Source organism: Bombus vosnesenskii, unplaced genomic scaffold (assembly GCF_011952255.1).
Source record: "Bombus vosnesenskii isolate JDL3184/JDL3185 unplaced genomic scaffold, Bvos_JDL3184-5_v1.1 scf7180000013262, whole genome shotgun sequence".
Classification (NCBI taxonomy): domain Eukaryota; kingdom Metazoa; phylum Arthropoda; class Insecta; order Hymenoptera; family Apidae; genus Bombus; species Bombus vosnesenskii.
In genome coordinates this window covers 3,374,205-3,400,495 of record NW_022882922.1, presented here as the reverse complement: position 1 = coordinate 3,400,495, position 26,291 = coordinate 3,374,205, and the positions used below count along the sequence as shown (strand labels likewise).

The window sequence follows — 26,291 nt, the reverse complement described above, 5'->3', positions numbered from 1 at the left end:
ATAATGAACTAAAACTGTTCCAACTAGCCGCGAGTGGAAGCAATTGTACTGCGAAACATGCAGTCGCGTACTCACCTGACGGTAACTGATGAGTGTTTGATTCGTTACTCTCATTGCTGTGGAAGCTGGACGAGTCTGGTACTTCGCTTCCAGGCACCTCCGTGATATTAGGCAAGGGGTTTTGGCTTGGCCTGACCCAGTCTGAACAATCCCAGTGATACCCTAAAAGCATTGCAGACAACAACTGTACTCCGACACGCTACATGCGACGATCTGACGTCGCGATACGGAGTCTAAAGTGAGAAAGAGAGAAAAGAAGAAAGTGAGAGAGTGAGAGTAAGAGAGAGAAAGAGAGAGAGAGAGAGAAGGAAGCGGAGTGTCTGCCTGGTATTATATAAAGGGTAAAAAAAAAAAAAAAAAAAAAATTAGAATCTAGCCGATAGAGAAGAGATAGCGACAAGCGAAGCGACCCAAATATCAAAATGTGTATCCTTAGGTATTCGGCTGTTCTTTCAGGCATTACTATCTCGACTTACCACCGACTATACGAGGATCATCCTCGATGGACGTCATGGAGGCAACGGAGGTCCCACCTCCATGAGGCACGCGTCGAGAAGGATTTAGTAGAAGTCCTCCAGTGGTCAGCTCCGGTACCACTGGGCTCGCTCGTTTCAGGTCTGTTAGCGCACACAATACGATACACCAATGTTAATTCGATTCGCTACACGCCCAAGTCAGCATACGTTTCCGGACATTCGTATTAAGAAGAGGGAAACGATCAAGAGAAACAGACAGAAGAACGAGAAGTAGAATGTAAGATAGTGACAAAGGTGTAAAATGGCGATAAAGGAAGGTGAGAAAGTCTGACGAAATGATTAAATGAGAGAAACGAGGGAGAGATAGAAATAAGTAGGAACCACAGAGAACAGGATAAGTAAAAGAGAGATCGAGTCAATGGATCAAGCTATAAATTCCACCCACGAATGCATGCGACAAGCGAAAACAAAAGTAAGAAGCTACGATGAATCGGGGCAATCAGCGACGCATACTACTCACCATTTTTTATCTTTGTCGTGTCCGTGATGAAGGAAGCTAGTTGCATCTGCTCTTGCCAGCTCGGCTTATGAAGGCTATCCGTGTCGCTGCCTGTAGCGTTTCCGCCGACTGGGTTAGCGAGGGTTAAGGACGGAGGTGGCACAGGTGTGCTGCGATTTAGGTTTCTCAAATAATCTGGCGGGAAATTCTCCAGCTCGTCACCGGCGCTGCCATAACTTCGCAGCGTGTCTAAATTATTTAGTGCCACCGCTGCCGAGTTACCGTACGCGGCTGGCTCGTTGTTCGAGCTGGGAGTATAGGAAGCGGGTCTAGGAGGGCATTGGGGAGGTTCTCTCTGCAAAAAAGAATCACACGAAAAACCTTAAACTCAATGCACGCATCACTCGCAGGAGAGGGAATATCGGCTGATGATCGCAAATTAAGAAAAAGAACGCCATTAGAAAAAAAAAAACAAAAATAAAAAAAGAAAAATCGTCTATCATTGGCGTACGATCGAGGTATGATTAAAAGCATGCGGTCTTCTCTCTTAAGTGCTGACAAATCAAACAAGTATATTTATTTCTCTGATTTAGATACGATACCTGTATCACTTCCAGGTTGCTCAATTTTGAGCTCCGTTTGAACTCGTGCTCATGAGGTCGCGCTGAATTTAAAACAATTTGCTTCCTGGTCTCATTGTTGATGTTATTCGTCCGTGCTCTCGTGCGTTTCATCCTGATCCGTCGGTAGGCGACGTATATGATGATCAGGAATATGTTCACTATTACTGCAGCGCCAATCCACATTAAATGCTCCCATGTGATTTTAAAGTGGCTCGATATAATTGGTGTAGAATACGCCGGATTTCCACAGTTTAATCCGGTCATATTAGGAGGACAGATACATCTATAGGTCCCTATTTCGTTCACGCAGGTTCCTCCATTTGTGCAGGGATTGGCGTCGCATTCATTAACGTCTGTTTCGCAACGTTCTCCCATGAATCCTTGGCATTTGCATATTGGCCCATTATTGCCTTCCTCGCAAACTCCACCGTGAATGCACGGGTTTGGACTGCAATATCTTCCGAATTCGCAGCGTTTCCCACTCAGACTTGGTCCAACACATTCGCAAGTGAAGTCACCTCCCTCTGGTACGACTTTGCAACGACCACCGTAGAGACAGGGTGAAGAGGCGCAAGGATCGGTATCAATTTCACAAGCGAGCCCTGCAAATCTGCTGTGACATTGGCACTCATAGTTGTCGCCACCAGAATCTTTACATGTTCCGCCATTCTGACAGGGCTGCGAACCACAGATCCCTGGGGGCACCAAAACCGTTGCAGCGTCGCAGCTGAATTCCACATTTGCAAAGCGTTTTAAGACAGCGACACTGCTAGCGCCACTCATATGTAACGGTACCGATACTCTGGCGATTCTGACATCATCCATACATCCTATGAAACCACGTTGAACATCCTCGAAGCCCAAAACTGATGGATGTTGTCTAACTTCAGCACCCAAGTAAAGATCATCAGATTGAAGATTCAGGATATCGTTGATACCAGGTGCAGATCCATGAGCTACGTGCTTTCCATCAACGGTCAACTTGGCGCTATTGCTTTCTCGTTCTAATTGGATTTCGTGCCATTGTCCATCGCTCACGTATACACTGCTCACGCGAACCAAGCCTTCTCCGCTGCCCAGATCGAACTTGTATTGAACAACTCCATTCACGACTTCTAGTATATTATAATCGATCTTGCCAGCTGCATACATCAAGTTTCCGGTCAATTGCACTGTTCTGATCCTCAAAGATAAACTGAGACGGTCCTCGATAGTCTGTTTGATGAGGGCTTTATCGATCCTATAACGAGCATAGCTCTTGCCACTAAACGATATGGGGTTTCGTGGAATGTAGCAAGACTCGTCATGGCACTTGGAGATGTCAATATCGCAGGTTTGCCCGGCGAAACCTTCAGGGCATTGGCATGAGTATCCTTGGACCGAAGAATCGGGAATGCAGACTTTAAACAGTGGACAAGGATCTCTGGCGCATTCGTTGACGACTACCTCGCAATGATTCCCGGCATATCCTTCTTTGCAACTGCACTCCATCTTGTGTCTGTGTCGCGGGGACACGAAACTCATTACGTCAGTAGCTACAGGTGTTATTTGTGTGATGTCGAGAACAATTTTGTCTTGGCAATCCCCATAAACGCAGTATTCTTTGTTACATTTAAATCTAACAATTTCTTCCACGACTAATTTCGTCGATTCTTCGAGTTCTTCGATACGCTGATTTAACGCCTCCCGTATATTTTCAGACCCGTAAAAGGTCGGTGATCCCAAAGGTGTAGAGCTCTTCTTCACCGCGAATAGGAGGTCCAGATCGTTGTGAATGGTTTGGCGAATAGTGCGAGATTTAATTAGATTCACTTCGTCTGTAGAAGGTTGGACGCTGATAATAACGATATCCTTTAATCTACAGTTCATCGCGTTGCGCACGGTTCTAATGAATCCCTTACGATGACTTAGTATAAAATCTTCCGGACTGACTTCTCTGAATCTTACAATTACAGAATTCTCCAACATCTTTTCCGTTACCAAATCAACATTTACTTTAACGATAGAATGCGAATGATATTTTCCATCCGTTACGCTGACGTTTATCCTGTATTCGCCAACATCGAGACGCGGAAGGGCAACCAAAGTGCCATCAATTTTGTCAATTTTGAAAAGGTCGTTTGGGATAGGAGACGATGGAACCAAACTGTACGAAAGCGTGTCATATTGATCTTGATCTGTTGCATGAACCCTTCCGATGATCCCACCAGGATACTCGTCCATGTAGGAATTAATAACTACCTCTAGAGGCGTAATTACTGGAGGATACTGGGATTCCTCGATCACTTTGATCACGACCCATGCGTCGGAATAGAGAGGTGGGCTTCCGTTGTCAAAGACGCGTATGTGCAATTCGTATTTATCTTTGACCCTGTTGTTGAATTTGGTAGCAGTTCGCAGTGTGCCGTCCTGCTCTAATCTGAACGCGTCACCCTCGTTCCCGGAACGGAAGTCGAAGGTGTATGGAGCGGCGTTCGGTTCAATATCTGCATCTGTGACCACGAATTGTAATACGGTGTGGCCAAGGGGCTTGTCTTCTTGCACTACCGCGGTATAATTTGAGAGGGAGAACAGCGGCGGGTTGTCATTTGCATCTAGAATCTCGATGTTTACCATCACGAAGCTGGATAGCCTAGGTATGCCGCTGTCACGGGCGTGAACCTCCAACACGTAATTACCGATCTGGAAACATGAAATATCGCGTTGTAGATTGCATTCGAAATGTCTTACAACCGCATTAAGATATATAATGAATGGTGCGTATGATTTATACTGACTTCTTCGCGATCCAATGGTGCGGCGACAGTAATTTGTCCTGTTTTCTCATCGATCGAGAATTGCTTCTGCCTGTCACCTCGTTCGATGTAATAAGACACGTTCCCGTTCTCCTCGCTATCCAAGTCGTTTGCGAATACCTGATACATTCATTATAATATGGAATTAGTTTACAGTTAGCGTATAGTTAAGACAATATCTAAATTATTCGAAATTCATCTCGTTATTCGATTCCTTTTTATTTTAAAATTTATTTCTAAAAATATTAAGTTTACTAAAATTTTCGTTTATTTTATTATATGTAAAAGCTGTACAATAAAAGCAATTATTTAATTAATTGTTTTTTATACATAAGCTGTGTATATATATAAGTCTTACCTGCGTAACTTTTTCTCCAATCTTTGCGTCTTCCCGTATAGAAGCTCTGTATGAAACTTCGCTGAATATCGGCGCGTTGTCATTGCTATCGATCACGGTAATATTCACCGTAGCGTGATTACTCAAAGGAGGAATGCCTCCATCTATAGCTTGAATCGTCAAGAAATAATCTCTGGCACGTTCGAAATCTAATTGCTCCGCAATAGTAATCACGCCACTACGGGCATCTATCTGGAACTTCTTATGTTCATTTCCGCCAACGATCGAATAGTAAACATCAGCATTGACTCCAGTATCCTTAGACGTTGCAAGAACTCGAGCTACTTCCGTTCCAACTGCATAGATCTCAGGAACTTTTGAGAAATAGACCTTCGACGCGAATTCCGGTGGATTGTCATTAATATCCTGCACGTTGACAATTAACGAAGTCACACTCATCAATTGAGGGGTGCCCTGATCAACTGCCTGTATAGTTACGTTGTACATGGCCTTCGTTTCTCTGTCCAACGGCTTCCCAAGCGTAACGATGCCGCTGTCCGCTGCGACGAGGAAGTGACCATCGGCAGAATCGATGAATTCATATCTGATCTTACGATTAATGCCGATGTCATTGTCCGTGGCATGTACTTTGGTTACTAAGGTACCGACCTCGACGTCTTCGGGCAGTGTAGCGCTATACGTCTGCATAGTAAATTTCGGTGCGTTATCGTTCAAATCTGAGACCAAAATTTCTAGCTGAGAGGAGCATTCCCAAGATGGTTTGTCTCTATCCTGTACATGCGCTGTGAGCGAATATTTCGCTTGAGTTTCCCGGTCCAGTTGACCGACCGTCTTTAATACGCCTGTCTCTTTGTCCAATGAGAATTTGTCGTTATTGTCGCCGGTTAAATAGAAGCGCAACTTGGCATTCGGTTCGTCGTCGTAATCAGTGGCCAGAACAGTGAGCACGTACGTGCCAGGATGCGATCCCTCAGACAGGATCTCTCGATAACGATACCTGAGGCAATATGGTGGATTATCGTTCACGTCGAGTATTTGCACCGTTACACGCGTCTTGAAGACGTATTTGCCGTCGGTGCCGACTATTTCGAGCTCATAACGATCGATCGTTTCCCGGTCCAGAGCCTTTGCCACGTATACTTCGCCAGTTGATCTAATCTGGAACTGAGATCTCGAATCGCCGGACGTTATGTAGAATTCTATGGGTGTATTTACGTCCGAATCTTTGTCCATGGTGATTAACTTGACCACGACCGTTCCTGGTAGAGCGTCTTCGTTCACCGCTGCTTCGTAACGATCGTCTACGAACGCGGGAGGATTGTCGTTGTAATCCTTCAGCTTTACGTGCACAGAAGTCCTTGCGAAGTGCTTTGGATTTCCATTGTCGGTAGCGACCACCTAGACACGACAAAAATGTATATTAAGTATTATAATAAATTTTTTTCTTTTTCTTTTAATTCTGAGAAATCTTAATTTTAATTTTACTTTGAAAATTATAAAAGGAAAAGAGATTCTCGTTATGTTCAGACTATTTTTTTTATTAAATAACTGACCTATCAAATATTCTATAGAAAATAGTAAAAACTGTCTATGACAAATTTTTAATTTTTAATTAAACGTACTTGAAACTTATATTCCGGTTGCTTTTCCTTATCAAGTAGAACCAGTGTCGATATCCACCCGGTGTACGTATCTACAGTGAAGACATTTGCCAGTTCGCCAATATCCGAGCCAAAGGAATATCGAACCTCTCCATTGCTACCCAGATCTTCATCGTGCGCGATAATTTTCAAAATTGATGTTCCTTCCTCTATATTCTCCGCCAGACTGATACCATAAGGATTACTTTCGAATTTAGGAGCATGATCATTTTCATCCAACACCTGGAGCGAAATTTCAGCTAGAGCTGTCAATGGAGGACTCGAGTCCGTTTCAGCGAGGACACCGATCAAATGATTATCCTTCAGCTCTCGATCCAAAGGTTTAACTAAAGTAATTTGTCCGTTAGCATCGATCATAAAAAGTGGAGAATCTTCATCTCCAGAAACTATTCTGTATGTGACTGTAGTGTTGGTCACGGTTTTTAGCCTTGTTATAGGTGTTCCGATAGGAGACGCTTCTGATATGAAGAATTTGTCTTCTTTTCGTTCAAACAGAGGTGGAATATCTTGCGGTCCCATTATGTAAATGCTGAGGGGAACGTCAGCGTGATGTGTTGTCGCCCCGCCCTTGTCTTCCGCCCGAATGAAGAGCTCAAATAGTTGATTTTCTAAAATATTAGATAGATAATAATCCAACATGTTGCGGCATTGTGATCATTATCGGTATGATTCTTTTATAATTCGACCAGAAATTTTAATTATACAAAAATTTCTTATGTTCGGTACAATATTAAAAATGAAGAAATATAATTTTAACGATTAATGTCATATAGTACGCCAATGAAAATAAAATGAGCGATAGAATATAGCGCAGAACTTACCCCATGGCGTAGCACTCTTTTGAAGGAACAACGCTCCAGTATCAGGGTTAATCCCAAATAACGCTTTCGCTTCCGAAGTCTGCAGTTCGTATATCGAATAAACAATCCTCGCAGCGTCATCCTCGTCAGCATCCTGAGCTTTCACCTTCAGGAACGGCGTATTAGTAGTCAAATTTCCATGAATGCTGGCTTTGTATTCTCTCAGCAGAAACACGGGCGAATTGTCATTTTCATCTCCAACTTTCACCCTAACAATCACGAAACCTGATCTGCCACCTCCATCAGTAGCCATCACGGGTATTTCATACAACTTCTGCTCTTCTCGATTCAACTTCTTTCTAGTCACGATCTCACCAGTTTGTCTATTTATGTCAAATATCTCCTTCATCAGATCTGAAGCTATCGTGTAGATCACCGTGCCATATTCCCCGAAATCCTCGTCGGTGGCTATCACACTCGTCACCAATCTGCCAGGCAACTGATTCTCGAAAACTGTCACTTCTACTATAGGGTTTTGGAACGTAGGATTGTGTCTATTAGCAGGCAATATCTCGATCTTGACTCTTGCGAAGCTGGTGTACACATTGTCCGTGACAGAGACGTTCAGCATGCTGAGTTTCTTCTCGCCAAAGTTTTGCATATTGATCAGTGAAATGATGCCGGTGGATTGGTCGATGTTATACGTTTGTTGCTCGTTACCACCGACTATCGTATACGTGAGTTTGTCGTCTACGTAGTCCGGGTCACTGGCAGATACCACCGTCACGAACTGACCCCTTTCCGCGTGTTCCGACAACGAGCAAGTGTACGAGGGTTGTTCGAACTTGGGTGGATTGTCATTCATGTCGATCACCGTCACCCAGACGTGGGCTGTGCTCGAGAGACTGGGTACACCGCGATCGATCGCGATCACCGTAAAGTGGTGCGATTCGTGGGTCTCGTGATCTAGAGATCTCTTCAGGAAGATCACACCCTCCTCCGGGTCGATGTGGAACAGGTCAGTGCTGTTTTCCGTGTCGTTTTGAATTGCATAGCGAACCTGTTGGTTGATGTCTGAACACAGAAAAGTTTATGGTATTACGGTTTATGGTATTTAGTGATGTTTACATAGGAATGGATGGTATAATACAGATAAGAGACATGTGAACATAATACGTAAAGAGTATATATATTCTGAGGGTGTATTCATTTTTTGAGCTCATCTCGTGGTATATCAGTGATCTGATTTTTTAAAATCTCGAATTGTTCAGTATTTTATCTATGTGTATTTGTGTACATATAATTAATAAATGGAGCATGCTGTGTTAACGAAGGTTTCTACAATAAGTATTAATGTATTTATGTTGTTACAAATTACATGAATGTTATAAAGTTTCCAATAATATCATGGCTGGAAAATTATTTATAGCATGTACACGAGAACGAAGCTTAATTAACATTTCCTGTTGATATCATTTGTGAACAACTTTTTTACTATGGTAGAAAAACATTTTGTACGAAGAATGTTTTAAGAACTCAAATTGATAAACTACGGTCATTAAGATAATAAACGATAGTTACAAGTAACAAACACGAAACAGTTCAGGATTTTATGAGTTTAATATTTCTCCTTTATCAGTTCAACCAATTAAAGCTTCGTTTCAACTTCTGACATAGTTCTGAGTTACCGTGAGCGAATTTCCAAATAAATCACTGGACAAAATCTCTCAACGAGAAACATCAGCTTCTATTTATCCTTTTCTCGTCTTTTTCTCGTCTCATTCTCGTACAATCATGTAACAACTCGGGGTATATTTCATCGCGATAATCCAGCCTCGGTACCCACTAAGAGCATCCTTCACAATAATTACAATAACATTAATCTTGCTCCAACAGGACTGCCTCGCGTTATTTATGAGACATATACAGACAGAGGGAGTGAATTTCCGTTGCCTCGACATTAATTGCAAATTTAGTCGGGCCTTCAAGCTTCACGAAGCCGATCCGATCTTTCAATGCGTATCTTGCGATATACACTACTATCCATAAGTGTAATCTTGTTGATAAAAATTACGAATATCGCAAATTTTCGAGTAAAGTTATATAGTCGAATATACAATGTTATTGTTAAAAGATATTAGAGAACGTCAATGTTTCCTAGATTAAGAAATGGATTTAGAAATTTATAAAATATTAGGACGAATTTAGAATTTTAATATTAAATAAATCTGCTCGTAATACTATCGTAAAACCATATTTGTAATTAAGGTATTCGTTTCTGCAATATCTCAACCGACCAAAATTATTGAGTTGCCGTAAGACAAAATAAAAATATTGTTTCATAAAATTATAATGTCCAATGAATATATCAAAGTAAATGCAAGTATATTACACAATATGCAAATATTATGCAAACCTGTGTTTCAAATTCAAACATAGGCAGATAGAAGAACTAAGAACATTCCACTTCTTGCGCATGATTATATGGACAGCAATATGCATAGTTGAATTTAATAACCGCTTACCGGTGTCGTTATCTCTGGAGCTGACTCTCAACACGGAAGTGCCGAACGGCGCAGCCTCGGAGACCGAGATGTTGTACGAGTCTTGAGTGAATTCGGGCGGGCAATCGTTCACGTCGAGCACCAGGATGCTAACGAGTACCTCCGCGTAGACGCCTGATACGCTGTCCGTCGCGCGGACGGTCAGCTCGTACTGTTTCTTTTGCTCGTAATCCAGCTCGTCCACCACGTAGATTACACCTGATTTATCGAAGAGAAGATTGTAGACCCAAAAGCAGTCTATGCAGCGTAGCGTCCACAAAGCCGAGAAACTTTTCCTTTTTATTCGTGATGCTGACTAATAGCCCGACATTCTTGCGTGTATTTTTTTATTATTTTTCTTTTTGTAAATGTGCGCGCGCGCGCGTGTGTGTGTGCCATTTTATACGATATTTTACCAAAGAGCATCTTGAGAAGCAGCATAGTTTATCGATGTGCTTGTACTTAATGCGGAACTTATGCAAATTTTATGTAGAGGTGTCGAAACGTGGTTTAATTATTCGTCTATATGATGGTGACTGGGTAATTCAAGGAGTTGCTCGGTTTCGCGGACACCAAGAAGAGAACATTGGTGAATGCAAGTCACGTGGTAAACACGTTTATACAAGACGCTCGTGAATGAATTTGCGGATGCTACCAGAATGTCTGCACCTTCGAACACGACGGCGCGTTGTGCAACTTAACAGGTTGACTCCATTCAACTTGACGTTTTCGATTTTTCTCTCGCAAGCGTTTACCGAGCCTTGGAATGTTATAATGGACGTATATACTCTTGGGAGTTGTAATATTACGTGACTGCTTCTTGAGATCTTTATAAATTTTCTGACAACTCTGGACATTGTCGAATAAAAAAGTAACTGGACGATATTCTTGAAAGTATTTTTATATTAAATGTACTTTTAAAAAAATTCAAGATATCTCAAGTATTCTCTAACGTATTTTTTACTTTAGCCAATTCTTTTACCAGTCTTTAATCCTTTGATCCCAATCGAAACATTTGCATCGATAAAATTTGCAAGAATTCTCATTTGCCCAATTAAAATAGATCGAAGGAAGAATAAGAATATGTTACACAAAATGGAAAGCAATTTCTCTACACGTCGTTCTATTCTCGTTGTTTTGCGATCGATCTCAAGAAGCGAACAAGCGAAAAGTGTCACGTATCGTAGTCAACCTGTTACAAACGAGCTGCCTTGTTCCCTTTCTTGCTATTTCCACGCATTGTAGCTCGTTTAAGGTACAAGCACGGTATCTTTCCCAATTCGCACGCGACGTAAGGTGCAGGCACGCCATGCGAAGAACAGAGTGAAAGCCGTAAGAGAATTACGGGAGGCGGGAGGATTAAACGAGAACGAGGGGAAAGGGGGGAGAAAATAGAGAGAGAGAGAGAGAGAAAAAATGGTGTGCCGACGATAAGGCAGCGTTGAAACGCGGTTTCGAGATATATCACCGGGCGAATTGCGGCCTCGATGTAACCACGTATCGCGTTTAAAAGCAACATTGTGCTCCAAACCCGTTTTTCACGCAGCTTCGTTGCTTCTGCATGAGATAATGGGACCGGTTGGGTTGAAAACGATGACTAAAAGTGAGAGCAGAAGTGCAGAACAGAAGCGTTCTCTACGTCGGACAAGAGGATCAACATGCCGTTAAATTGTTGCATCGTTGCTGAGTCTCGCTTCTTCGCGATGGCATCTTTTACTTTTGAGAATGTCGTGCATCGATTGACAAGCGGTTAGAAATTGCGAAGGATGCCGGATATTGTGTAAGTGACGTGCAATCATAGAAGCTGTGTATGGCAAGCGGAAGTTTCGGCCGTCCGATGATATGGGTTCCGGCATGTTTGAGTTGGGATTCGGAGTTTCCGGTATTTTCAGTTCTTGACACTTAACCGTTCCTCGTGTATACTCGAGCGTAATGGTTTCTTCGAGGTCCTTGTGTTTTTGATATCTTTTCCAACAATTTAAAAAATAAAAAATACTGCAAAAATGATAGATAATAAAACATATATAAAAGATGATTTATATTGGATACGTCTGAAAGCGATTATTCCAAAAATTTGTATTTAAAAAGTTTCCAAGGTGTTCCTAAAAATTATTGTTGCTTAAAATTCAGTGAATCGATACGATTGCAAAATATAGATATACGTAAGACTATAATTTGCAGCTAAATTTCTATGTCGTAACGACTCCACCATCGCGACATCCGCTTGAACGACGATCGATACCTCGTATGAAATCCCGATCGGTGTTCGCCGTTATTCTAACTTACTGCATGACGTAGTATGCCGGTCATGAAGTTGGTATTAATTCAGTGCATAACGACAGGGTGGGGATTTATCGTTCGAAGATCGACGCGAGAAACTGGCGGCCGAAAGAAACTCATTGTTACTGTTTGAGTCGTGCATGAAAATCTTAGAATGAAGAAAGATAGAGAGCAGTGCGGTAGCATGGTATAGTGCAACACAGCAGACCGATAGAACTAGTATTTTTTTATACTCACAAGGACCATTGTTACTGTCGGGGGCTGCGAAACAGGGAGATACAATAACACTTTAATTTCTAATTTAATCAAATAAGCATTCGTAAAGAATATATTATAGGAGAGACGGGTAAAGAAAGGAGAATTAATTTTAAAAAATACTACGATAAAATGTAATGGCGAACGTACGTGTTTCAACGTCGAATAGAATTAACTCGAGAAGTATATATAATTATTTATGATTAATTATATACGAATAAATTAATCATACGATTATAACTGCAGCTTGTGTTACGTGCGATACATTCCAACATCCCCAATTTGCTACTGTTTCACCACTACACCGTGACTTGATTAGAATTTAGTCACCGGATACCATGTATAACGGAACCAACACGTCGTTCGTTAAAGTAGAAAGCGCGGTTGTTGAGTACGAGATTACCGAGGTAACCATTTATATTATATTTAACCTCTTCATTACTGTTTCTATTTGGAAATGCATAAATTCGTTCGTCATACCTTATAACGTTAATAAATACATAAAATAATATGAAACTGTTTCATTTACTGCGATGAACGATTTAATGTCACGAAATACACGAAGTAAAAAGTTATTTCATCCATTGCAACGGTTATCACTATAACTGTGTCGTCGGAAATTAGAAACACGTTTCATAAAGCATGAAGCGAACATTTTCAGTAATGAAAAGGTCAAAAGTTATTAGAAGTCCCATAGCCGAATTGGAATGACAATCCTCGGGAGATGTTTTATTTGGGACTGGATTTAGGGCGCAACATTCGCCGATCGCGCGTTTATAATTTCGAATGTAACACACGTTCGCCGCTGTCGTGACGCTATTGGATGAAATTTTCGTCGTAAAAAAAAAGAAAAAAAAAAGAAAGAAACAGGAAAGTATGGGACGAAAAGAAAAATCTCATTCGTAGGACATATACCTATATACACTACCATTTGACCGTATCATGTTTCGCATGGAACGATGATGCAAGAAATAAAAATATATATGTGAAAGAGCAGAATCGACAGAACCGAAAACGTGGCAGTTTTTTTGAATCTTATCGTCGTGTGTTGTTGAAAGCTACATTGTTCGAGTTGCAACTTCATCGTTCCGTGCATGGGCGCTACGCGTTTAATTCAATCTTCGCTTCATCGTTCATCCACGGTTTTGAAAAACTGTTTCGCCGTGCGACCAACGAACGTTCGCTCACCTGTGTTGAAATCCAGAGCGAATTCCTCGAAATCGTTGCCTTTAGTTATACTATATATGAGCTTGCGATTCAACGGTGACTCAGCTTGTATAGACAAAGATAGGGGCGAATGTATCTCGATACTTTCCAGCACGCTGTCCGTATAGAATTGCTTGTCAAACACTGGCATCGACCGATCTATCACCTTCACGTTCACTGGCACCTCGATAGAGCACGGTGTTATGCCTGAAATAAAGTCGAAACCTTGTCGAAAACTATTTAAACGTCAATTAAAATGTAGATGCTGTAAATAGCGAGTTTACCTCCGTCATATGCGGCAATGGTGAGCTGATATTCGCGATTGTGACCCTCCAGATTCTGTTTCAGGGATATCTCGCCCGTTTTCCGACATACCTTGAATAGCTCTCCGTGGCCTTTCTTCAGTTCATACCTGACTTCTCCGTTGTCACCGCTGTCCATATCTACTGCATGTACCTACAAGCCAATTGGAATGCTCTATTTATAATGTTGCGTTAGAAGAAGAAAATATCTTAAATTTTGAAATAAGAATATCTTTTACCACCATAGTAAAAGGGAATTAAATTAATAATATAATCTTATAAAACGAATAACGGAAAGGGTAGTGGAAACAATATCAAGAAGATTATATTAAGTTAGTCAAGTCCCAGTCGTTTTACTTCTACTCTACACCCAACATTTTAGATTGTAAAGTCAAGAATAACCGTAATACACTTGCCTTGGTAATAACGTCGCCCTTTTGCGCGTCTACGGACACAACGGCGTAATAGGGCAAGTTAACAAACATAGGACAGTTGTCGTTAATGTCTAATATAGTGATATTCACAATCACGTGCGCCACCCTTGGCTTCTCTTTGCCCGGCATCTGACTCTTCGCTTCTACTATCAGTTCGTAATGTTCGCAAACCTCCCGGTCGAATCTAATTCCGGTGGTCCGGATCGCGCCGGATGTCGGTCCAATTACGAACATGTCGGTGGGATTCAGAATGCTGAAGACGATGTGCTCGTTGAGCGCGCTGCCCAAAACGTTCACAACCGCGACGGTCGTGATCCTCGTCGAATTCTCCGGGATCGTACCCTCGTAGACGTCCTTCTGGAACATCAGCCCGGAGTTTTCCGAGTTCTCCACCATCACGTTCACCTGGCAAACGTTCGAATACTTCCCATCGGAGACACGGACCCTTAGCAAATAGCTTTTCTTCATACGTTCTGGATTATAAATCGTGATCACACCGGTCTGGGGGTCTATATCGAACGTATGCGCTTTGTTTCCATCGATGATGTCGTACCTGAACCGGAACAAAAAGAAAAGGTCATTGCTATTTCGACAACACACGATGTTCTACCTTGGTAAAGGTGCAAAGGATCGTTAAACCTTCCGCTTTAGTGCCGACGAAAGAAAAAAAGAAAAAAAAAGAAAGAACAGTGACGCAAGCACCTCTATGCAAATTGGAAGGTTGGTCCCTTCACCGACGGTATACACAAGTGGGCAGTAAGTAATTTTCTTTCTGCGCGAAGGAAAAACGGCCGTGTATCAGAGGGCGATCATACAAATTTCATGCAACAATTATAATAGTAAATGAATGCTAACGAAGCCACGGCGCAGTCTGCATAAATATGAATCAGCCTTTTAAAGTGGCCGTAAATACAGAGGCACGCACGTTTTAATGGTGTTATACGTACCTGAGTGGGACACCCTCGGAACTGTCCGGATCTACGGCCCTCACTTGGATCACAGCGACGTTCTTATACGTGGGTAACAGTACAGTGGTGTTATAGTCGTTTTCGAGGAACTTGGGTGGACAATCGTTTACATCCGTCACTACGATCATGACCTTGGCCGTGGTCTCGGAAGACAATTTCGGTTTCCCTAGATCGGAAACCTTCACGTGGAAGGTGAACTTTGGAATGCTTTCGTGATCTAAAACCATTACGGTTCTAATGGCACCTGTGCTCGAATCTATGTGGAAGTACTTTCGAGGTAAATCTTCGACTATGTCGTAGTTCAAAAGGGCGTTCAATTCAGAGTCAGCATCCTCTGCTTTTATGACCAGTGGGGTGCTAGAATTAGTGAGTACTAAGGAACCAATGCTAGCGCCTTCGCTTATTTCTCCGTTGTACGTAGCTTGCAGGAACCTGGGCGCGTTATCGTTTCGATCCAGAACATGGACAATTACGTTACAGTGTGCCTTTGCGCTGGCCATGTTAGTCGCCGCCACCGTCAGGTTATAAAACTTGGTCTTTTCATAATCTAGCTCGTTCTTAATCACGATGATGCCTGTACTGGGGTTCATGAAGAACGTGTCGTCTTTATTGCCTTGAACAATCTCGAACTGCAACGAGGACGTGCTTCTAGCTTCCACGTGTTTCACGTATGTACCCAGTTGTTGGTTCTCATAGATCTCAGCGGATAATTCTTTCTGGATGAACCTAGGCGGAGCGTTGTCAGCCATGGTGACCATCACGTGTACAGGTACCGTGTTGGACAAAGCTGGAGAACCGTGATCCGTAGCCTTCACCAATAATATATATTCAGAGGAGACACTTAGATCTAGCTCTCGAGCCACGCGAATAACACCTAGGTCTGGATCTATCGCGAACATGTTACCTACGTTGCCAGAGGTAATCGAGTAGGTTATTTTTGCGTTATCTCCTCTGTCCCTGTCTATAGCATAAACTTGTACCACGGCAGCGCCAATCGGAGAAGTTTCGTAGACTTTTCCTTGGATGATCTCGCTGATGAATTCTGGAGCATGATCGTTGTGATCGTGTACCGTTATTATAACCCTGGCGTAGTTTCGTTTTGCGGGCGTTCCTTGGTCTTTTACCATCACGGTAAGTACGTGTTCTTCGATGGTCTCCCGATCCAGGACTTCGTTCAATGTAACGGCTCCCGTCACGGAATCTACGTGGAAGATTTCCAAGGAAGCTTGATTCTGGGCAGCGTGAAGGCTGTAGAATACTTTCTTGTCTTCATCTTCGTCGGTTGCATGCAGCTGTAGAATCTTCTCGCCTTTTTCAACGTTTTCTGAAATGTCTACGTGATAAATGTTCTCGGTAAATTCCGGTCGGTGATCATTGATGTCGATCACCGTGACCAGCAGTTGAGTCTCAGCAGTGTGCACGCTATCCGTAACACGGATTGTCAGGTTGTAGAAGTTCTGTGTTTCCCAATCGAGCTTCTTCGCTAGCAGCACGTTTCCGTTGTCCCGACCGATGAAGAATTCATCTCGTTTGTCACCGTCTGCAAGTAGATTCGTCGTTCTCTCGTTCGTTACTTTTGCTTTCACGTTTAGGCGAAGGAATATTACTTAAGACTCTATTCATTGTGTCAGCCATCATTCGATGATGATTATATGAATTTCTGTAGAGTTGTGTCAAAAAGTATTTTTATCAATTATATTAGAGTAAAACTGGATAAAATTCAGATTCAGAAGATTCATTGTTACGATAACGTTACACACGCTACACAAGCGTGTGTGAATTTTGAAATATAGCTATGCTATATGTAGATATTATAAGAAGGATAAAATACAAAGAAAGACAACAAATTGTTTTATTGTTTCTACTTTAGGATCTTAATAGATCTCTAAATGTCTTATAATTTAAATGTGACATAGATGTGTCTCTAACTAGTTTAGCCATTTGGTGGCGCGAAGTTTAACTGTTACCTATGCGATCCAGCTGTGGAACTTTCCAACTTCGATCCTCCCAACTTTGAAAATGTTATTCAGGCCCCGAGCTATTCCAACCACTCGAATGTATTCCAACGAAATCACTCGATATTTCGCCAATTAACAAGATATCGTGACCGACTGAATTCTAACGAGTTTTCAAACTCCGCTAACACGGATACAGCACTCAAATTAATTACCCAGCAATACGAGAAAATAAAATTGCTATCAGCCATAAAATACATATCAAGAATAGATTATTCTTTTATCGCTCAGGGAGATAGATTTAAAAAATTCATTCAATTGTAAATTACTTTCTTTTCTGACTTAGTCTTTGTTAACAAAAAGATATTAGATATATTTATTTGTAAAAACGTTTCGTACGTATCTAACACATTCTGACTACAAAACTGACTACAAATGATCGACTGAAACTTATAACCACCAATACGCTCTCATGCTATTATTTTATTCCATCCAATTTAATTACTTGAATACAATATGAAATAACTATTTTTCTCAACAATAACGTAAAATAGTAAAACTCACCAACAATATCATACCACAGGGAATCGCCATCTTTGTCCGCGGCCTGAACCAGTGCCACGAGGAAGCCCACCTCGTCGCTTTCTGTAACCTCGACGGTCTGATTGTTCGTCTTGAAGACTGGCGGATTCTCGGATTCCTTCGGAACCTCGACAACTTGCACGGATACCCGTGTTTGATGACTGCGCTGCGGTTCTCCGCTATCGGCGGCCCTTATCTGGCAAACAGAAGCGTGCGCGGTCAAGTTAAGCTCAAACTTAAATTGTATTAAGGGAACGTTGCTTCCCGATCGACCATGAATTATGACTTCTGAACAGACCGCGTTGGATTTACAGGGTGCTTCGTTCAAAATACGCTCGAAACCCTTTAGCGGCGAAACGGTTCTACATCGTAGAGTTAATGTTTCTGTTTAATGCTTTGACTAAGAATTATTCAATTATTCTACGCGATTCATCGTCCCTCTGAAACGTTTTGATCGATCGTAACAAGCGTTTAATTCAGACTTCGGAAATTATAAGTCGAACTCATTTTAAATGCTGGTATTTTAATTAACAGAGAAATCGCGAAAAATTAAGGTAAATTTTGTAGCAAGTATTAAATCAAACGTGATTTCAATTTAGATTCATTTAGGATTGAAATTATTTATAGTAATCCAAACAACGAAGAATAAATTGATGGGTTTCTATTTATTTTCTTTATTCACGTAGATTATATATATTCATATATTGTCATATTTTATTTATTTTTCTGTTTAAATTTAACGTTTAATTTTTAATATTCATCTGTTTCATATTTAGGCCACAATCGATCGTTTAATTCTTCCCGAGTCTATCCATATTTAATTAGTATATTTCACAATATTAATTGTTCGAAAAGGCAGGAATATTTCTATGTATAATAATAATAAATAAATATGTAATTTTCTCTATCATCCCACTTACCATCATCTCGTATTCCTGTCCAGCTTCAAATCCACGTTGCGAGTACACCATTCCCGTAGTTGGATGTATTTTGAACTTGCCTTTACCGCGACCACCTTTGATACTGTACTGGATTTTCCCGTTATCACCAATGTCTTTATCGTTCGCGAGTACCTATCGTACAGGAACACAAACGAAAAATGAGAACCAACCTTTCAAGCCTGCTTCCTTCGTTTTCTCATTCTCTACTAACATAGCTGTACACGACATAAAAGAGAACATTAGTATCGGCCATCGGCTGTATCAAAAGAAAGAGAAAAGGAATCTCGAACGATTCGCAAGTATCAAGCTGCTTCTAATTCATAATGCTATTCCGGAAATGCGGCCGCAAATTGTCCGGAAAGAAAAGCCTCGATATACCCTGTGTGTGTACGATTACACACCTCCATACTCGCGTTCGTAAACAGACAAACAAACAGACAGACAGACAGACAGACAGACACACACACACACACAGGGTGCAAACGCCGAGTGTGAACGTCAGAAAAAAATGAAAGAGAAAAAGCGGAACGCGTCTGCATTCGTCGACGAATGAAATCTACGTATGTAAGTAGATACGCAAATCTAGCACGAGAAAGAAAAGAAGAATTTTAAAATAAGAAAACAACTCATTCTGTCTAAAACATTTCGTTCACGCTCTAAAATTTTTCAATTCACCTTCCTCACACCCTCTCTCATACTTTTATTTTCTCTTTCCTTCTTTCATTCAGTCTTGCTCCCTCTGGATCCATCGTGAAACATTGCGCTCGTGACCTCGAAGCGTAGCATTCACACAGTCGACAGCATGCGGTACACGAAATGAATAAAGAAAAAAAAAAAAAAAAGAGCGGGGAGAAATAAAACATACAGAAAGAAAGAACATAGGGGAGGCGGAACAGACGGAGACGCCGGAAACCTCCGCCTCCCCGTATTGCCAAATATCGATCTGCATTAAAGCGTATTAAAACACAGGCCGCGCGCTCTTTCCGCGGGCAGGCACGGATCGAACGCGATGTTTTGAGCTGATGCTACGAGCTGATGCACGCGGAACCGCGCGGAAAAATGTATCGTCGCCGGTTCATTAAATGGCGGGCTGAGTCTTCATGCCGGGCTTGCCTTTTCTTCCGCAACGAACATGTTTCCCCCGTGTGCCAGAGCTTATTATCGGCTGCCGGTTTTCTAACCCACGATTTTTTCCTCTTGATCCGCGAGGCCTTCCTTTGATGGCGGCTCTCGTTTGACGTTCGATTTCATTTTAAAGGATTTTTATAGATCACTCGGTAAGCAGAGTGACCTTTTCGATTGATAGATAGAATTAAAAATTAAATTATTTAGTTGGAAATTTAAGATAAGAGAATTTACTTTTTTTGATGGAGTTTTGGCACTGTTTCTCAGGCGATAACGAGTTTGAATGACACGAATGGCATTTAATTATTCAATTGAAAAAATAAATAGCATTGTAATGGAAGATCTGAGTGAATACCGTAAAGAATGCTTGAAACTTCTAGTCATGGAAATGAAACAAATAATAAACAGATCGGTGCAAGATATTGTTGATTCGTACGCCGTATTAACATTCCTAGTTTAAATTTATTAGTTAATAGGTTAGAAGCAACGATGCACTCAAAGAAGCTCGAGCTACGACATCTAACAAGACATTCTGTATAGTTTCCCAGTAATTAATATAGCTGCAATGGCCTAAAGCAATTTTCATTCTCGAAGTAACACCGTTCAATACGTGGGAAAGAAAACTGGTCTGCTACGAGCATTCCCTTTCATTCCATTCTTTTTCATTTCCGCGTCATGCGTTCGTACTTAGCGGCTTGCCCCGATGCCATGATTTTTATTAATTACGACAAAAGGAAAAAAAAAAAAGAAGAAAGAAAAGACGGAAAAATGATCAGGCGACAGCCTCGTACAGACAAATGCAAAAATTCAAGAACATAATATACATACGTATATATATATATACATACAAAGAAACGAGCAAAACGGGCAAGACACGACGAAGAGTTCGAGATGGACGCATACAAAGAGCTGATGGAGAAAGGGGCCACGCATGATGCGATTCTGAGCGAACGTCTCGTTTCATATTCATAAAAGATCTCGTTCTAAATAATATTTTGGGATAACGTTTAGAATTTGAATTGGCAGGGAATTAAAAAGACATTTTGGCAAGTTTTGGCATGTTGCTGAAATGGTAATCGTATTAAATATATCCTTTAATATTCCTATGGATTTTAAAATTAATTTTCGAAATTAGCGCAAGTCGTTTAAAGCTATTTCGAGTATTTTATGATTAATATCGTAACGATAAACGCATTTAGAGAACCGCGTTAATTCGTAAAGGATAAAAAAAGCAAGTTGAAGTTTTACACCCGGAACAACGGTTCGGTTAAAAGGCACTCGAGGTATAATTAAGTCCTCGAGTTTTCCTTCGAACGCATTAGAAATACCGAAGGCATATCGAATTCTTTTAGTCGCCCCCCTGAGTAAGAGAGAGCAATGAACTCTGAATGCAATTAAGAAGCCGGTGAGCACTTGATACTTAATAACTCGGGGAGATAAATTCCACTCTCGACCCAAATCCCCGGACAGCTACGAATGAGCCTCAATTACCCGGGGTTCAGCGTACGAAGTAGCAGCAGCAGTGGTTTGCGTTCATTGAAAATCAACTTTTTCTCCCCCGCCACACCGATATCTTTCGGTTCTACGTTCAAAGTTTCGCTCAGAGTCGCATGATGCGCGAGATTCAAGAGACTCTTCGTGTGTACAAAAAGAAGGGTTGCATCGGGCAAAAAGGACAAAAGACGATCGATCAAGTAGTAGACGGAATGCATGGCGGCTCCTATTTATAAAAAAACGGGCACAGAGCGGGGTTGCATGAAAATGCAGTATCATAATTAGAACGAACGTTACAGTCGATATACATATAATATATGTATAAAATATATATATATACATAAAAGCGGGTCATAAATCAATGCACAAGAGCTCGTGTAAACTACCCGAGACCAATTTCACGTTTTTACGCAGAAATTATTTATGCTCCCGTGCCACGAGACGGCGTTTTTAGTTTCATTTTTTTTTTTTTTTACGTGCCAACGGTGTCCTTACCCTGAAGATAGGATCTCCTGACAAGCTGTCGGGGCTAAATGTCTCCCAAGTTCCATTCTCTAGTAACGTATCGATCGAAAGGTCGAACTCCCGCGAGCGGTTCCTCGATTTCTGTCGAGAACGAGAGAAGGAAGCCTTTTAACTTTCGCATTATCTCCGCTAATTCGCTTTCATCCCTCTCCTCCGCGTGTTTTTCTTTTTTTTCCCCTGCCACGTCGATCGAAAGTAGTTGCTGGCTTTGACCAGTTGATCTTTTTCCAATCACTAAACCGCTCGAAACGTACTACTGGCGAATACGGTGGAGAATATTTTCTTCAGTAAATGCGAAAGACAATTTATCGAAATTGCGGTTAACGATGTTTTAAACGGCGCGAGTGAAATAGATGGTATTTTTATTTGATCCATGACCTACGCTTTAAATCCTCTTTCTTCAATGATGCGATTTTTTGACGACTCAAGTACGCGTAAGAATTAGGGCATTTCTAATTTGTTGCAAATTTATTGCATAAAATTTATATCAAATGTAGCTCTTTTCTTTGTTGGAAGAATTTTAATTTAATTAATCGTATATCCTGTAACGAGAATAGGCATAACGTATGCGGTATGTAAAACGCGTTTTCCCGGGTAGAAGTTGAAACTCGATCGTAGTACACGATGACCGACCGAAATTACGAAAACGAGCAATCGTAACTTTATATCCGTCGAAATCGAATCTGGCCTCGACAAAATTCGACGTTGGTGGAAAACTATATTGAATATTCCTGGTATATTGTGAAAGCTATTGTCACTGTTGACATCGGATTAATCAGGTTCCTCCCTCTACTGCCTTCGATAACAGCATTTATTATCTTATTTCCCCTAGCGAAATTTCGAATTACGCAAATATTTAACAAGCTTCGAACGTACACGTAGTAACGTAATACTACCAGCAATTAATAACGTCTCTGTGTGAACGAAGTGAATTACGTTTGTTTGAAAATGATTAAAAACAACGTGAAATATTTCGATTTTAATGTGACGTATGCGGTGTTTAACGTAAGAATGTCGTCGAAATTTACATTCTGAAAAGCTTTAAACTCTTATGAAATGCATTACAATACTATGCAAACATTGTAGTAAAATCCCCTGAATAACATGGAATGTTTCACAATTATACTTAACATTATTATAAAACGTCAGGAACTTGTAGCATACTGCAAAAGGTCAGAGAACATTTTTTAACATTGCAAAACACTGTTACTAAATTCTCGCAGCTCATGGAATGTTTCGTAATAGCCACGCTGCAAAGGTTAGAATAATACTGTACTGCACACGGCGACAGATTTCTCTCAAATATGTTGATAATCCTAAACTGAAATATTTCGTATCTTTCCTGCAAAATAAATTAAATAATAATAATTTATGCAACTACAGTCCGCTTAATTTCTGTACAAACTTAATCTCCTTCGATCCTAATGTGACCCAAATACAATTTTAGTTACTTCAATTTTACTATTCAATAAATGTCTGACTGAAACTTCATTCGACACAAACATATCGTAACCATTGAAACGATTAAAGACATAAAACTGAACGTGACGTATTATTTACGGTTAATACCTCAATAAATCGGCCAACGTCCATTCTATATGTTTTTAAACAAATAGTAACGCGCAAAATTGAAAGCAGTCGAGGCCAGGATCGATCGCTAGTTCTCAGAACAGCGGTGGACCAAAGGTCGTCACAAAGGGAACTCGTTAACCGCGATTTCCGTCCTCAGGATCCCAAAGTTGCCGACGCGTGAAACGCGCCACCGCGTAACCAGGAGTGTGTCTTCTCGCCGTAAATTCGAAGAACGACAAGTCTGCGGGAGAATTCCGTGCGAGGGTGTCCGTGTGCTAAATCTCTCAACTCTCTCACGCTATGATAGTCACCGGTGGGTTGCTTTGATCACATCGAAAACAAGTCTTCAAGAAAGAACACTTTCGATAACGAGCGACCGACCCATTCTTCATTCCTTCTTCCTATTTTCTCATGAGCTTTATATCAGAATTTTTCTACATTTCGGTATCGTGTTGAGTACGTCGTGCGATATATGCGTACAAAATTAAGACAGGTTCCAAGCAATCGCCAACAAATAGGTGGGTTTGGGAAGCGACGTTTCGGTATCGATACAGTTGGTTCTGTTGGAAGATTTTGGCTTTCATTACAGAAAAGCGTGAGGTTCTGACACTATTTTCAGACGGTTTGATTGGGTGACCGAAGCCGACAACGAAACTGGTCTGTTCGAAGTGAACGCTACTGATTTGCAGGGAAGTGGTAATCGTAAATTAATGTTAATTTTCAGCAACATAATCCTCGAGTGATTTAATTTTAATAATTCTAGAAATAGAGATAGCGCTCTTTAAAAACAATGTGCAATAATTATAAAAAGTAGAATAATAATTCTTTTAGGCAAGAGAAGCATAGCCAATAACAGATACCTTACGTTCAACAAACTTTAACATCACACTAAATACTATAATATCAAACTTCGATAACTATCAAACTAGAACCCATACTCTCAAGCCAATAGATTTGTCGATACTATTAAAAGATTAGCTTGTGTTAAATTTCACTCGGTAACGTTCACTTCCGATCGGTTTGCGCTCGACTCAAGGGAAGCACGTGAGTCGAAACTTGGACTTGCAAAAGAGAACAGTTCCTCGAATTGGAATCAAAATTTTCGAATTTACTGAAAATTCCCGAATCCTTTACAACTCTTACAATTGTCCATTCCAACTCTCGCGGCTCCCTTCGGTTTGGCATACGTACATTTGGACGAGTGGTACACCTGTCGCGGGACGGGGGATGATTCTTCACGAGCGAACGGATAATATGTATATACAACAAGATACGGGGGATTACTTCTACTTGGTGTACAAAGAGACAAAGAGAAAAACGAAACGGGACAGAATACAGACGACCGTCTGTTTCTTCGATTACATCGAGACTCGGAGAAAATGGTGCGATGCCAGTTCCTAATTCTCAACTAGAAGGTCGGATAGAATTACGAAGATCGATTTTAGGGTAATTCCGGAGGTGGTAGCTTACCTGGAACAGTGGTTTGTCGGTAGATGGTGATGCTGGGATCTGAACGGTGTAGAACTTTTGCTCGAATTCTGGACCGTGGTCGTTTATGTCTGCCACCGCGATCACGACGCGGGTCGTCGAGGACAAAGATGGCCTTCCATCGTCCCTGACTGTCACCTAAAACAGAGAATAGTAGTTTTAATAAGAGAGTATCGATTGTAATCGTGTATTCTATGTATTTTACGTACAGAGTTTATATCGGTCGAAGTTGACAATATTATTAGAAATATCTGAATTTATAAGGATTATGATAAATTTTTGTACGAAAGCTGTAGACGGATGTTCTTCTATCGGGTCTCTCGAGATAGATGGAAATAAAGGTCAATCTTTGGGAATGTAGGTCGATCTTTACAACTCAACCATTGCCAATCAGTATTCAGGAAGTTTGCTCAAACTAAATTCCACTAATTCCTAGATACGGACAAGTTACGGTAACGTGCATTTGCATATATTAAACACGGTTTAACGTCCATGTATAATGCCGATCTGTCTTAACGTGTTTATCGTTGATGCTGTAAGTTCCATTTCCCCTGTAATAATCATTTTATGTAAATAAAAAAGAAAAGAGGTATATTATCGTCATTTTGAAAAGAACTAGACCTGTAATTTTATATATATTTGATAAATCTAATTTTTTTTAATTATAAATGCATCTGTACTGTGTTACATCAAAAGGTTGAAATAAGAACTTTGTTAAATTAACATCTATGTCATCGAGATAGCACTGAAATTACGATTATAGTGTTAATTAATTAAACGCTTGCAATCTCAATCAATCGTAAGATGAAACACGAAAGCAACCATTCTAATTGTAATATCTGAAAATGTTTGCCGTCAGGATTAGTTTCCCCGTACAGTTTATCAGGAATTTCCTTTTTCTTTTATCCCACTTATCGCTGCCGTTACCCTTATACCGCCCACTTTCTACTTCTTTCGCTGTGGTACCGCGAAATCCCGGCTTTTCATTCGTGAATATCGGGTGCTACGATCTGCACAATCGGCACGGCTGACCGGTTCCGTCCCACAATCGTAAATGTAAAAGGCCGACGAAATCTCGTGGCGAGCAAAAGGAAAACTTATTTCTTCGACATAGAAAGGTTCCTGCGAAGATAAGATCCTCCGCAGTTTCTATCTAACCGAACGTACTTGCGTACAGAATCGATTAGACATTTTATTTCAGAAGTGAATTCTCAGTAGGAACAATTTTCTATAATTATCCTTCGACGAGTAAAGAAATTTCTTCTGTATTAAATACTTTCATGTAATTTTTCGAAGTGCTATTTAATTATGGTCACATTTTCATTTCATTGAATGGTCTGAAATTTTAT

General features: G+C 40.8%; 1 protein-coding gene across 9 annotated transcripts in view; it reads right to left on the bottom strand.

Annotated features, from left to right (window-relative positions):
* LOC117230477 (fat-like cadherin-related tumor suppressor homolog) overlaps window positions 1-26,291 on the bottom strand; it is a 497,091-nt gene that overhangs the window by 3,652 nt on the left and 467,148 nt on the right. Inside the window, exons 7-24 of one of the 9 annotated variants that reach the window (XM_033488013.1) lie at window positions 24,925-25,080; window positions 21,853-21,963; window positions 18,718-18,870; window positions 17,780-17,993; window positions 15,240-16,800; window positions 14,275-14,845; window positions 13,841-14,012; window positions 13,539-13,763; window positions 12,333-12,356; window positions 9,798-10,034; window positions 7,294-8,346; window positions 6,434-7,080; window positions 4,812-6,209; window positions 4,436-4,573; window positions 1,638-4,340; window positions 1,057-1,390; window positions 537-677; window positions 76-222 (exon numbers count right to left, since the gene is read on the bottom strand). In XM_033488013.1, the coding sequence (XP_033343904.1) occupies window positions 76-222; window positions 537-677; window positions 1,057-1,390; window positions 1,638-4,340; window positions 4,436-4,573; window positions 4,812-6,209; window positions 6,434-7,080; window positions 7,294-8,346; window positions 9,798-10,034; window positions 12,333-12,356; window positions 13,539-13,763; window positions 13,841-14,012; window positions 14,275-14,845; window positions 15,240-16,800; window positions 17,780-17,993; window positions 18,718-18,870; window positions 21,853-21,963; window positions 24,925-25,080 (9,985 nt within the window). Of the gene's footprint in view, window positions 1-75; window positions 223-536; window positions 678-1,056; window positions 1,391-1,637; window positions 4,341-4,435; window positions 4,574-4,811; window positions 6,210-6,433; window positions 7,081-7,293; window positions 8,347-9,797; window positions 10,035-12,332; window positions 12,357-13,538; window positions 13,764-13,840; window positions 14,013-14,274; window positions 14,846-15,239; window positions 16,801-17,779; window positions 17,994-18,717; window positions 18,871-21,852; window positions 21,964-24,924; window positions 25,081-26,291 lie in introns of those variants that run through there. The other 8 variants (XM_033488021.1, XM_033488064.1, XM_033488029.1 and 5 more) reach the window with 8 other exon arrangements.